At 31.7% G+C, this 14,117-nt stretch overlaps 2 protein-coding genes across 2 annotated transcripts in view; one reads left to right on the top strand and one right to left on the bottom strand.

Moving 5' to 3' along the window:
* Positions 1 to 337: 337 nt before the first annotated feature.
* On the top strand, positions 338 to 1,296 carry LOC130897482 (cytochrome b-c1 complex subunit 8-like). The gene is made up of 3 exons (XM_057806363.1): positions 338 to 631; positions 751 to 911; positions 1,112 to 1,296. Exons 2-3 carry the CDS (start codon positions 758 to 760, stop codon positions 1,204 to 1,206), a joined length of 249 nt encoding a protein of 82 aa, XP_057662346.1. The 5' UTR covers positions 338 to 631; positions 751 to 757; the 3' UTR covers positions 1,207 to 1,296.
* Positions 1,297 to 2,187: 891 nt separating this feature from the next.
* The window catches only part of LOC130897479 (guanine nucleotide exchange factor for Rab-3A-like), a 64,358-nt gene continuing 52,428 nt past the window's right edge, over positions 2,188 to 14,117 (bottom strand). Inside the window, exons 4-9 of the mRNA XM_057806358.1 lie at positions 12,519 to 12,711; positions 10,488 to 10,630; positions 7,718 to 7,932; positions 3,732 to 3,831; positions 3,602 to 3,668; positions 2,188 to 2,927 (exon numbers count right to left, since the gene is read on the bottom strand). Of these exons, the coding sequence (XP_057662341.1) occupies positions 2,851 to 2,927; positions 3,602 to 3,668; positions 3,732 to 3,831; positions 7,718 to 7,932; positions 10,488 to 10,630; positions 12,519 to 12,711 (795 nt within the window). The 3' untranslated portion in view covers positions 2,188 to 2,850. The remainder of the gene's footprint in view (positions 2,928 to 3,601; positions 3,669 to 3,731; positions 3,832 to 7,717; positions 7,933 to 10,487; positions 10,631 to 12,518; positions 12,712 to 14,117) is intronic.

The following is a 14,117-nucleotide window of genomic DNA, read 5'->3' as shown; positions in this document are numbered from 1 at the left end:
TACTGCGTTCGGCTACCTACAACTGAGTACTTTGCTTGTTAGATATTGTTCGACCATCCACTTTATGTCGATTTCGGTTCGATTATATACATTTTTGAGCAAACTGAATAAGATCTCTTTGCTCCGAATCTTGAAAGAGAGCTCTTAAATTTGTTTTTACTTTTGACGTTTCGTTTGACATTTCAATGCTTACCAATTGCTCTATAGAAACGGACTCTAAAGCTTAGCAATATATCAACTCAAAAGACTAGAAAAAATATGACTTGTACTTAATATGACCATTGTTCTTGACGATATAACCAAGGTGAAAGCTTTCATATGATGGCTGTACACTTTCTGTAATTTGTGACGTGGATTGTGTGGGGTTAATGGAAGTAGTCCTTGTGGAAGTGTCCTAGGTTATGACCAACCCAATCTTGGGTTGAGTTTTGTTGCTTATTCGTTTACAGTTCGGCAATTATCACCATCAATCTGTACAACCTATGATCACGTGATATAAATCGCTCTGTGCTCCCTCTATTCGGCTGACAGCATTACCGAACGCAACTATAATAATTGTATGGTATATTTGGTGGTTAAGTATCATTAAAGTCCATTATTATCCCAGTAATAATTAGTTCTTTTAATACGGGTAAGTTTTACACCAATATTATTAATAATCATTGTTCCACTATAGTAGATACTTAAATAAAATATAATTGTAACTCATATATTTATTAATGATTGTTACATAACTTTACATCTTTTTAGAATAACCATGGGTCATGGATTTGGAGAATTGTTTAAACTTAGAGGAATTGTTACTTATAAAATTTCCCATTTTGAGCAAAAATCTTTTGCGGGATGGATATCACATGGAATTCCAAATACCATCCGAAGAATTTTAGACCAAATCATATATGTTGTTCCTCGTAAGTTTAAAAAATACTGTATCTACTAATATTAGTTTTTATTTTCAATATAATTTCATAAGATTGATAATATCGTGTTATGAATGTTGTATAAATAATCCGAATAATTTATTTGAGTATGAGATTTGCAATAGTTGGTTCAAATAATACTCAACAAAAGAACTTTTTCATTCAATTTAATAATAATTACATATTTTCAGCACTTGGAATAGGATACCTAGTTTATGATCAAGTAGAGAAAGAACATCATAGGTTAATGTTGAAGAATCCTGCTGATTTTGAAGATGATAAGTGAAGTTAGGTTTCTTGATGTAGATTAAGTGGAAATCAGTAATATATGTGATTATAGTGTTTCTATTTATTCATTAAAAAATTAATATCTCTATTCAGCATTTCCTTAGGGTAAAGGGTCTTATTTCATTGGTACTGATGGAGTTTGGACTGATTTACAGATGTAGGTTTGTCCATCATCCTTTCATTGTTCTTGAAAGGAGGGTTACAATATTTGGAATAACTAAAAAATTATTTCTCAAATTTCTCACACCTTTTGATATATTTTTGTTCCTAAATGTTCTGGATTTCAGATCTCCTCAGATTTAAAATTTGTTTTTTTATAATTTTTTCAAAACATGAAAATTTGGCGTTTTGACTTCTTTTATATATTTTGATACACTAATATATAGATGGAGGGTGTAACCTAATCTAGATAATTACCTAATATTTTTTTCTCTTCTATTTGTAAATAAAAATAATTCTAGATTGTCAGATGTATTTGATTTAACTCTAACTGTAGCAAAACATACATACAACATAATTCAGTGCCTCCCTTTTTCTTCCATTTGTAAAAAATTGTAACTTGAATTATTTTGCAGGAAATTGATAGATTTGTTTCGTTCAAATTACAAGTTTTCCACAAATAGGTGAAATAAGAATGCAGGAAGCTTTATTTTTTGTATGATGTCACTTTTCTGTGTTATGTCGACTGCTTAGTGATCTTCCTTTAATTTAAGCACTTTGCTCAAACTGTCAAAGCTATGATGCTTATAAAAATTTTTTTCTAAAAGTAAGACAGTTTTGGGGGTTATGACCCCTCACCATTGAAACCAAGTCTGTTTTCAGTTATGTCATATGATTTATTAAGGTGCCCCAAAATTGAGGAACAAAAAATGAGCTCTATACAAACAAGCTTGAAAGTTTCCAGGGGGGGGCAAGACTTTTGGAGATGTGTGTATTATAGGGTTTTTGGGAGGCGGGTAAGGTGAAAAAATAGATACTGTTTTAAAATATAATTTATTCTACAACAATCCACATTTTTTTCGAAAGCCTAAATTAAAATGATATTAATTATTTTTCGTTTAATAAACTAGCAACTACTTCATCATACTGATAAAAATCGTTCTGAATATAAGAAAAAATTCCCAGACAATTGTTTATTGTGGAAAAAATTGCTAAAAAAAGGTTTCTTGTTAATGACAATAATTATAAACCAACCATGGGAATTATGAATAAATTGTCTGTACTCCAATGTATAAATTTATTTATCAATCTCCTTTTTTACTGTCATGTTAGATTAGTGATCCCAAAATGGTCTAGAAGAACCCCTGGGGATCAAGGGAAGATTTGACAGGAGTCCCTGTAAATTTTCATCGTCCACTGACATCACTACAAGTGGTTTACTAGGAAAACAGTTTGAGAAACTCTATGTCATATTATCCATTTTGCTGCATTGAAATTTACCATCTTCTAAGTATTAACGGTACATTTTAAACAGCTAACATTAAAAAACTGTTTACTAGCTCTATTTGAAATAGTATCTACGAAATAGTTGCTTGTTTTTATCAACTAACGATAATCTTTGGTTTAGATAAAATTATCAGATCTACAACAAACTATAAAAATAATTTGGCACGTCTTCGGAGTACTAGCGACAACGAGGATTTCATGATAAAACGAGACCTAGTCGTGCGAGACACATATTCTTCCTTAATCGTACGATCTCCCAATAGATGTCGTGCGCTGAAATCAACAAACCATTAATTAAAATATGGATAGATTACTTTCATTTGGCAGATTTATAGATTTACCACATGTGGGCTATTCATATTTCTCGCCCTATTGACTTGTAAAATTAGCTCACAGGTATTTAAATTACATTTGTTATCAATAAAATTTCAACTTTATAATTTAATAAGATCAAAGAAAATTTCAGTCATCTACTAATTTTAAAATATGAAAACTATTTAATATTTATATAATATTGTTACGAAGACGTCACCGTCTTGAAGCCGGTCCTGCCTAGATGTGTTGGAATTCTAAAATTCGACGAACACGGAATCCGTTTGATGTTTGTTCTGTATAAGTTTTTATTATAGCAGGCGGTTTATTTACATTGTTTCTTTTGAATAATTTCTAGGAAGATCTATTTATTTGTTTTGTTTCTCTATTTTATAAAAGTTTTGAGAATTCTTTTCGGATATATAAAGAGTTTGTTTAACGCAGTTTAGTTAGTTTATAATAAATAGTCCTAGTGAGCAGACTGAAATAGAAAGTAACCAAAGAATTTAAATAAATTATTAGTTAGTTAAGTGATGGTGATAAGTGAATTATTATAAGTTATATTTTATAACTCGATTTCTCTACTCGACTTTGAATTTGCTATATATTTAGATAATAAATAATAAAAATCTTACCAGAACTTTTCACTAAACCTCCTTCTATATATTTGAGATAATTTAAAAAATCACAGACTGCAATTATCTAAAAATAAACAAAGATCAATGTATTTTTATCTTTATTGAAATAATAATGATTATGCCTTACCCTATTCCGGCATATTTGAGATATGTTGTACCAGTCGTCAGTTTCTCCTATATTCATTCTATAAAAACATAACCTTGGAACTTCCAGTAACGCGCACTTTCTGAAAATAAAAATAATATATATATCATCATCATATAATTTGGTATTATTCTGTTGTCAAATATTAAAATATAATAACACATCACGCAATAAATCGTGTGACTAACTAAGAAAAACAAATTTTTTTGCTAAAAATCGATTTGATTCACCAATGCAATCTCCTACAAGAGCAATATAATCATTGCAACGCTTCTCTAACTTCTCGATGCCGTACTTGTAGAAGGGAGGCTAGATATGGACTATACGGTGGATGATGAAGCAATTCGTTCAATGTAACCATCATTGACAACAATTTATGAACGGGTGCATTGTCTTAGTGAAACAGTGGTTTTTTCTTCTACATATCATCATACATTTCCTTGATTTATGCATTCAAACGATCCAACAACTCTATGTAGTATTTGCTGTTGATTGCATCTTCCTTTTGGACATATGCGATGAACAATATTCCATTCCCATCACAAAATACTGAAGCCATAAACTTGACATGACCAAGCACTGTTCTGAATCATCGATAGGTTGTTGCTTTTGATCGATTGTGAGTAAACGCGGCACCCACTTTGAAAAAAGCTTTATCATGGAAAAATGTTCATGCATAATTGTAAACACACTGCCTTCTGATAGATATAACCAATTTGTGGACTTTTTTGATGTTTTCTGTAGTAACCACCAGAATGCTCACCATTATCGGTAATAAGGTTACGTTTAAATTCAGCAAACCAACAACAAACGGTCCTTTTCGATGGAGCAGTAATTTTTTTGTTATTTTCATTTTCCAACATAGTCTTCGTCTCCTTTAAAGTCTTCTTTAACACTTCCAAATATTAGATGCTGTCTTTCTCCTCAAAATAGGCGTTTACCTGAGTGATAACGTCCCCGTCTTATGAAAATTTCTCTTCCGCAAGTGAAACTATGAGGTTGAGAAACAGGAAAAAGTCGCTGGAGGATAGATCTGGTGAATACGGTGGGTAGTCAACCAAATCGAAGTGTAATTCGTGAATTTTAGTCAGTGTGAGAAGTTGCGTTGCCTAGCTCTTTTCATTTTTCTTGGCAATTCCAAACGAGTTTGGATTTTATGATATTGGAGCTTAAAGATCCAATGGCTGCTTGATTATCGGACAGGATGGTGGTCTCCTGTTTGCGATAGTTCCTCTTTTGATTGAACTGAACTCATTTTTCAATTCCATAAATTTCTGCTTGGTGGTGTTACGTAGGCTTTCAGAGTATTTGACTCTGAGTCCGTTCACTTCTATTCCAGATCTGTCCGTATACTAATTCTGTTCATTTATCGTATGGTGTTAAGATTCCATTTATTTCTACAGCTTAGTATTGAGGTAAATTTTTTCTCAAAGTTGAACTTTTTCGATGTATTATCCTCAGTTATGTCTCAAATTGAAAGAGATCAAAAATTCACTGCTTTTATCAATAAGGACGTTATTAATTCTTTTATTTTATATTACTTTTTTTAACAGAACATATTTGGTATGATTTGAGTATTTATAAATATAATCTCGTTATCATGATGTTTTTGTGCTTGTATATCGCACAAAATCCACTCAACAACAATCAATTTAGGTATCGGGAAATCAAATGAGAAATTCTATGACCGTGTTCTAAGAACGTAGAATTACCCATCATTGAACAATATAATTGACCAGCAAAACACAATAACCATATAACTAGTGACGAACATTTTGGTTTGATTACTAAAAATTTTTTAGGTTATGAATTTCTAAGGAGGGCTCTCACGATACTGCGCGTCGTACGACAGTACACTGTCAGTCATGACTGACCAAAATATAATTTTATTAGCGTCTCTCGCTTTGTGGGAAATGAGATTAGAAACACTTGCCCGGGGTACAGCTTGAATGAATTAAGGAATGACAGCAATTCAAAATACCATAACTTTGGTTTATCAATATCATCAGTTCGTTTTCGAGATTTAATTGAATTTGTTACTAGTTTTAGTCCCTGTTTATACCACTTTCGATAATTATTAATTTTGTCTTGAAATTTTTCAACAAAAATGTCCATAGCTCTTTTTCGGGGGTTGAGGTTATGATATACATAACTCTTTACTTTTTAAAAGCGCACTTTTGTTCTCTGTACAATTCAAAAAATTCTCTTTATAGCCATTTTTATAATAATTATACACACGACAAAAAACAATATTCGTTATTTCAAAAAGAATGGACCGGTTAGTTGATAGAAAATCCATCCAATTGTCAGACCTCTCTGCGGTCAAATCGTACGACGCCGCAGTATCGTGTGTGGCCCGCTTAATATCAATAATAATTTCCCTTAATTGGTGAAAGTTGTTAATTTTTCATGTTAAACTGGTTTCATAATTGATCAGGTATTTACATATACCTCAATTACATCTATGATGTACGTCAATAATGTCAATTATTGCAATTATTAAGTATAAGAATAATTAATTATTTGATGTGATTGTGATTATGAATATAAATTACCTGGATATTCATCGTTAGTTTCGATTTTTATCGCACATTATTCAACTTACAGTGTTAGTTTGTCTGTTTGTTGAGATGAAATTTCTAATCTAATTTTCAATAACTTTTAACTGTTTGATTTGAAATGTCGCTTACTTTTTAGCTCTTCAAGACAATACGTGATCGAACAAAAAAAAAATGTTGGAATATCAAATAATATCGCGTGAATTAAAATTTGACTATTAGATGGTGCTGTGGCGGCCTTCATATTTAAAAATACATAGAACAGGTACATTTTCATTCATATTTTTTGCTCTGACCGTTTCCACGAACAACTCCTTCGATAAAACAATAATCCTCCGACATCTGACTCAGGAAATTATCTTTTTTTTGTAATTCCAAGTCACTTTTCTTCTATAACCTTTTTAATGCTCTAATAGTCCTCTCCGATATTCTTGGTACACGTTTTAGGAAAAATCAACATACTTCTACCTTTCACATGGTGTCATGGCACCACCCCCTACACAAACCTAGATAAGAACATTGGATTGAACTCATTTTTTATTGGGACAGCAAAGCGAGCAAATCTCGAAAGCCTAGATCTCAGCGGAGCTACGTTGCTTCTAACGATTCGGCACGCGCGACTTTGATTGATTTTACGTTTTGTATATATATTTTTTTATATTTTCAGTTGGTATATTCTAAAAAATCTTTTTTTTCTGATTATGCAACTCAAAGTCATTAGTCTTAGCTTTATAATGAGTGATCTACATTGTTATTGAATTTTTTTTTTTTGAAAATCTTAAAAAAATGAAACAGAGATATGATTAACAGTTAATAAAACATAAGCTTGAATTCGTCAAAGTTTTTTACTCGATTTTTCTTTCATTGAAATGTCCGCCCAAGCCATGAGGAACCACCTACGCGAATCTTTCTCCAGATCTTCTGCAGTCTCGTCATCTTCTATCGTAGGCCTACTTTCGTCTGGAAAGAGTTTTCTAGCTAATCGTAGACGGGTTACCCGGTGGGATAGAGTCAATTTGGGGTTAGAAGCTTGCCTTTTTGGCTCAAGGTTAGTCTTTCTCTGACTGTCCAGCCACTTATAGCCAGGATTTCCTGGCTTGAACAGCTTTAACACTTGTGTCCTTTTGCAGGCAGAATTCTTATTTGTTGTTGAATGAGTATCTGTTGATGTCTAACTGATAGAGAACTTTTTATAAGGGTCAGTTACCCCTAATTAGCACTATTGTAAACGAGCATAAAAAGGGTGGTACCGATCAAAACTGTTGGACTGTGAGAGTAAGAAAAAATAGCTTTGAGATTTTATGAAGTAGAAAACTTGGGATTGCAGGGATGTCGCTATATAATCGATTTTTAAACTCACCACTGTATTTTTTTATCAACAAAATAATTTGAGAATTATAAATAACTTACTTTGGAAACATCGCCTTGGTTTTGTCGCTGACAGCCTCGATGAGGATCGTACCGGACTCGACAGCTCGACCAACACGGCTGGATAGTTCCTCGTTGTTGAAATGTAAACATAAATTTATGTCTTCGTCGTAAATTCGTCGAATGAATGGATCGCCTTTATCAACAACTGGTTTCTGTCGCCAAGCGAGGAATTCTTTATGAATCACTGGATCGACCTGTTTATAATTGCGTAACGTTCATTAGGAAGTGTATACTATCTACGAGGCGCATCTTTATAACTAAATACCAATAGTTGGAGTTATCACTTATGAAAATGAAGATGAGTTTTTAAAGAATATGGCGTAATTCTAATAAGACTAAATCCTCAACGGTATCTCGATAATTCATTGATCGGTAAACAATTTTTTAGACAGTTTTAACTTGTTTATCAACATCTAGATCCATGTATTGCGATCAGTAATAGAAGTTTTTATAAATATTACATACTCGTACGAAAAATCTGATTGTATGTTACGAAATTTGTTGAAAAGGTAGCTTTGTATTTTATTACTGCATTCACCTCCTGGGTAATGACTGCTAGAGACGAACTGAGATTTAACTCGCGGGAGAGGAAAGTACTTCAGCGCATCTATGGCCCAATTTAAGACTAAGGAGAATGGCGCATCCGTACTAATGCTGAGATTTACGTCCTGTATGGAGTGCAAGATTGAGATGGCTTGGAACGGATGCCGGTGGGTCGAGGAGTCAAACTATACTGCTGCAGACTACCAGGAGGACCACGCATAAGATGGCAGGACGACGTAGGATAGGATTTAAAAAAACTAGGCGTCTGAAACTTGCGGAGAACAATACAATATTGAAAAGAATAGAGAATTGTCTGGAAGGTCAAGGTTCTTCAAGTACCCTAGCGCAAATATCAATATATAAAAATGAAAGATTGTTTCAATAATATCATATTTTGTCATAATTTTTGGTATTGGCCAGATTAAAGGTCTTTAAAGCATCAAAAGGGATTTTTAAATAATTTGTTTTCATTTCAATTCAGTTTTAGGTATATAAAAACACTTTTAACCTATTCAACGTTTCCATAGTTTCTTTTTGTAGATGAGATACTTCTTTAAATTTCATTCAGTGAATAAATTTGTTCACAAATTATATAAAAACGTAATAAAATATGTTTAATTTGTTCTTCTTCAGGAAGGTATGTCAACTTCTTTGTAGAATATGAAACCAGTATATAAAAAAGATTCTTTCTTATCCACTTATGTTGTTCAATCAGCAGCAGCAGTGCACTGGAACTGAATATCCAGTTAATTTTTAGTTTATTCAAAAATTTAAATCAAGCCACCAGAAATAGTGTCCATTTATCTATGAAGGAATTATAAACAGCCTAACACCGTGTTTTAACAGACCTTAATTTTATTTTTGGAAGGAATTTGAACCGTTTTTTTACTGGAAAATACTCGAATTCATTTTTCACGGAGTGACAAGATAACATCCCGCCCCGGGTGCCACAAGACCTTGATACGCCACTGTATGAATGTTATAACAATTTTACAAAAATCAAATAACATACAACGAAAAATTTTACATACTTAAAGACTGATTTCCTCATGTGGGTAAGTTACAACTCGTGACGATTTTTAATCTGTTGAGGTAAATGAAAAGGTAGTTCGAGTACATAATACAACTCATGACGGACTCATTAAGTGTAATAGTCCGAGTATACAATACTCGTGATGGATTCGTTAAATGTATTACCTGGAATTTAGTATCTAATACTACTTTGTAAAGTTGGAAAATCAAAAAATTGAAACGTAAAATTTGTAAATCATTTAAATTGTACTTTAAAATTAGGTACGTACTGAGCAATATACAAATTTAAAATTTGCAGAAGTCGTAATTTCTTCAATTTCATATAATATATTAATACACATTTGCAATTGGTTAAAATTCTACCCCCATTATTGCCACCACCCTTTGTCAAATGAAATTCCGTTTTTCACTCTTCAAACATATAACGTGTTGTGGGTGTTTGTGACAAGTTAAAAATTGCATTAATAGTAGATTTTATGCCAAATCATGGGGAAAAAACAAAAAAATACAGAAATACAAATACCTAGGAACTTGGATTAATTCAAGAAATGACAGCAATGTAGATAAAAGTAAGATTTGAAATTGCTCGCAGTGCATTATATAAAATGGAAAACTTCTTTCGATATTAAAACTTGAATAAAGAATTGAAAAATCTTTTTGTACGGAATGGGGAACCTTCGTCTGAAGATGACACTTTAAGAAGATGAATGATTTTAAATTTAAAAAACAGAGATTACAAAAAAATGATAAAATTCTTTGATGCTGCTCAGTAGAGGGATGGTTAGGTTTGTTTTAATCATTAAAATCACGAGCTGCATAATTTTCCGTCACTAGTGGTCTAATCTTCATGACAACCGCGATCACGCACATTGTAACAAAAATTTTGTGGCGGGTATTGAAACCACGTCTTGGTGCACTCCCCCATATAACCTAATGATGCGGTTCGATTTATAAATCACTTATTCTCTTCTACTTGTATTAGATAATAGTATGACTATCTATTATAATTTTTATAGTTTACCAATTGAAAAAACAGTTCGATAGTTATTAAATTTCTCTGCTCTTCACTAATTATTGTTCATTGAGAGTATAAAGATTTGGGGTGTACTTGAAATGGAGGTTGAATTGTTAGGAAAATTCAAAAAATGTGTGTATAATTTCCAATCCTACTTACCTCCAAACCATCTTTACTTTCTATCTCCGAACAAATATGAACGACCTCCTTTACCGGAGAATCTGGCGGAGAATTTTCTCTACCATATTTGAGATTGAAATGGGATGGGGAACGTCGATGTTTTTTAGCAAACATCACCACTCCTGTGAAAAAAATTTCAGATCAAATTTTTGTGGCGTTTTTAGTGAAAAATTACATATTAAAACGAAATAGATTCATAATTATGTAGTTTTCTAGAAAATGTATAATTCTAATGAAATATTGATACATTAAAATGACACCTTGTACTTGTGATAGTTTATTATAGTCTACTTTCATGAATGGAGAGTAACAAAATGATGAACGATTCGTAATTTTAACAGTTAAAACTTATTTTCTATTATTATAAAAGACAAATTAAAAGCCCAAAAACTTGCATTAGCTCAGGTTTGTTTCTTTGTTCGTTTTTTTGTGTCATTTAGTCCTGTCATTTTAGGTAAGTAAGAATTTCGGAAAATCGATATACCCAGCTATAAAGTCGTTTAATCTTTTCATTTGACATTCTATAACTCTTCTCAAAACTCACATATGTCAGCAACTTTAAAAATCGGGGGTCAAAAGTGAAAAAAATCGATTTTTTGCAAATAACTCGTTTCTTATGGGTTTTACGTTATTTATATTTATAATCAATATTGTAGAGCATTAAATTTTCTACAACTTTTGTTTTAAAACATTTTTTCATACGATGAATCGTTTCTGAGATAGAGGGCAGAGCGCGCGCGGTTAGTCCGATCAAAATAATCTCTTATACAGTTTCTTTTTTATCAACAATCACATTATATTTAAATATTTTTTGCTTAATTATTTATTTCCAATCAAGTTTAAAATCATTTATTGGCACTTACCTGCCCGTGTAGTTTCAAAATCGTAGAGAGTAAAATTTTAATCATATTATAATTCAAATCTTATTAATAGTAATTATTTTTAAGTAAATAAAAAATAATGGGGAAGGAATAAAAATGTAATTAATGTTTATTAAAAAATGTCAGTCGATACATTTGTGATAGTTAAAATTAAAAAAAATAAATAAAAAATAATTACAAGGATAATGAGGTCTAATTTCAATTTTCTTCTTCTTCATATTCGTCGTCCTCCCTCTGAACTGGACAGTTTTCTTCTTCAAATTCTGCTGCAAGTTCATCCAAATTATTATTTTGATCGGGCCTACAAGTTGATTTCAAACGGGATTCTAAGCGCGCGTGCTCTGCCCTCAATATCAGAAACGATTCACCGTATGAAAAAAAGTTTTAAACAAAAATTGTAGAGCATTCAATGCTCTACAATATTTATTATAAATACAAATAGCGTAAAACTCATAGAAAACGAGTTATTTGCAAAAAATGTGCAAAACATCGATTTTTTTGACTTTTGATCCCCGATTTTTCAAGTTGTTCACATCGAATTGTATGTGAGTTTTGAGAGAAGTTTTAGGATGTCAAATTAGCAAGTTTATACGCTGGGTATCTCGATTTTCCTGGGTGAACTACCTTGAATGACTGGACTAATTGGATTGTCGAGAAAAAAATGTATGTTTCTGTTAGTAACTTTTTATTATTTTGTAGGGAATTAAAAGTCATTAATTCTAAATAATTTTCAAAAATTTACGACCCAAAATTTATAAATAGTTATATTTTTTTTTATTATATTGTAATGAAATTTTTTATGGGACTAAAATAATTTATTCAAACAAAAAGAACTTTCAAATGCTACTGCTGTTTCAATTTGGAAATTTAGGGATTCCAGTAAACACCTGATGACTGTCAAATTTAGAAATTTAGAAAAGTTGTCACACCAATTGGACATTGACGTGAATTTTTTCCATTTAGCTGTTTCACACTGTATATTTTATGATGAGAACTTATAACTTTAGCGAAATTTGAAACAATTTTTTTTTTTATTTCTATTACCAATGATTCAAAACATAAATTATTCAATAATCATATCTATTCTTGATTTAAACTTACATTGATTTTTTTTTTTGCAAAAACTTACCAGCTTCGTCTTTTCCGTTACCTATTTGAGGATGTAAATGAGGATTTGGTGAACTAGGAGTTGATGTTAAGACTAGAGTTTTTAGAGCAGCTACTTCGGCAGTCAAAACGTCGACTTTCATCTGACTTTCTTTGAGAGCTTTTTCCGCGGCAGCTTGTTTTTCGTTGGCTTCTCGAACCATCGTATGTGCTTCCTGAAACAAAAAAAATATTAGTTACTCGTTGGTCAAATGTTTCAAGGATAACAACCCGAGAAAATCGGATTTCTATTTATTAATTTAAGGTGCTTGCATACATTCTTGTTCTACGTGCTATTACAACTAATTTTTAGTTTTATTTTGTTTCACCGGTTCTGATCGGTAATTACTGTTTACTCACAACAGTCTTAAGGCCGGGTCACACCTATCATATCTACGATTATATAGTCGAACCGCCTCCGCGGCGACGAGGAGAGTTCTGAAGATGAGAACTTCGTTACCTTTTTCGAATGAAATCGTGCAAGATACATGCCACCATTAATAAATGAAGTGGCTGATAATTATAACCATTTTGAGTAAAAAACCTTGATTCCGGATTTGCAAGAGTTGCGAATGTATCGAGCCGAACCCTGAAGCTTTCCCGCGCCGATCCGTTCGTTGGGACAAGTGTGTACAGGCGTTTAGTCTTATTTCAGTACTTGATAGTTTCTTTTTTGTAAAGAATAGTCACACAAATATGTTTTAGGTCTCTATGGGATGCCGATTACGCGACACATACATGCAAATAAAATTAATGACATGACCTAACTTAAACTGCAAAAGTTATGGGTATATAAGCGATTTTGACAAGTAATAACAAATTTTCAAAGTGAAATTTTTGAGAAACTTATTTTCCCACAAGTCAGCTGCATAAAAAATGGGCAAGGGTCAACTGACCCCCATTCGGAGTCTTAGTGTTAAAGAAGAAGAGAAAAATGGAAATTGGACCATATTATTGATGCTGATTTGGATTTGTAAGAACTAGCTCTACTTATATTGGTGAATTTTTATATTAAATTCATTTTTTAAGAACGTAAAGTTGTTTGAAAATGAAAGTTTAAACCCTTATGCCTATATAAACAGTATGACACAATTTTTTTACACCATATGGAAAAATGAAACATTTTAGAAAAAATTTTTATCTTTAGCTGTTATGAGAAGGTTAATTATATGAAAAATAAGTATACACCCGGTATATTCATTATATTTATTTCATAACAGAAGTCTAGGGTTACGAATGCTTGATCATTTTATTAATAAAAATAGACTATGATAATCGATTAAATTAAAAAAAATGGTGTCATCCGGTATAATTTGTTTCTGCAATTGAAAAACCTCTGTTACCAAAAAAAAAATATTCAAACAATGGACAACTATTTAAATCGACCTAGTACATTTCCAACACTGATCTTGAATGAAAGGAAACATAGGAATTATACCTTTATCTTTGAATTTTCAATGCTATTGACATTTTCATTCAACTATAACTAAAATCTTGTTATTTATATAAGGTCAAAGGTTGCAACCAATAAAATCATCGTTTCTTATTTTATTAGGCTTAAACGCAATATATCAATAATGAA

This window comes from Diorhabda carinulata, chromosome 8, assembly GCF_026250575.1.
Source record: "Diorhabda carinulata isolate Delta chromosome 8, icDioCari1.1, whole genome shotgun sequence".
Taxonomy (NCBI): Eukaryota; Metazoa; Arthropoda; class Insecta; order Coleoptera; family Chrysomelidae; genus Diorhabda; species Diorhabda carinulata.
Note: the sequence above shows the minus strand (reverse complement) of the source record. Positions and strands in the feature narration are given on the sequence as shown.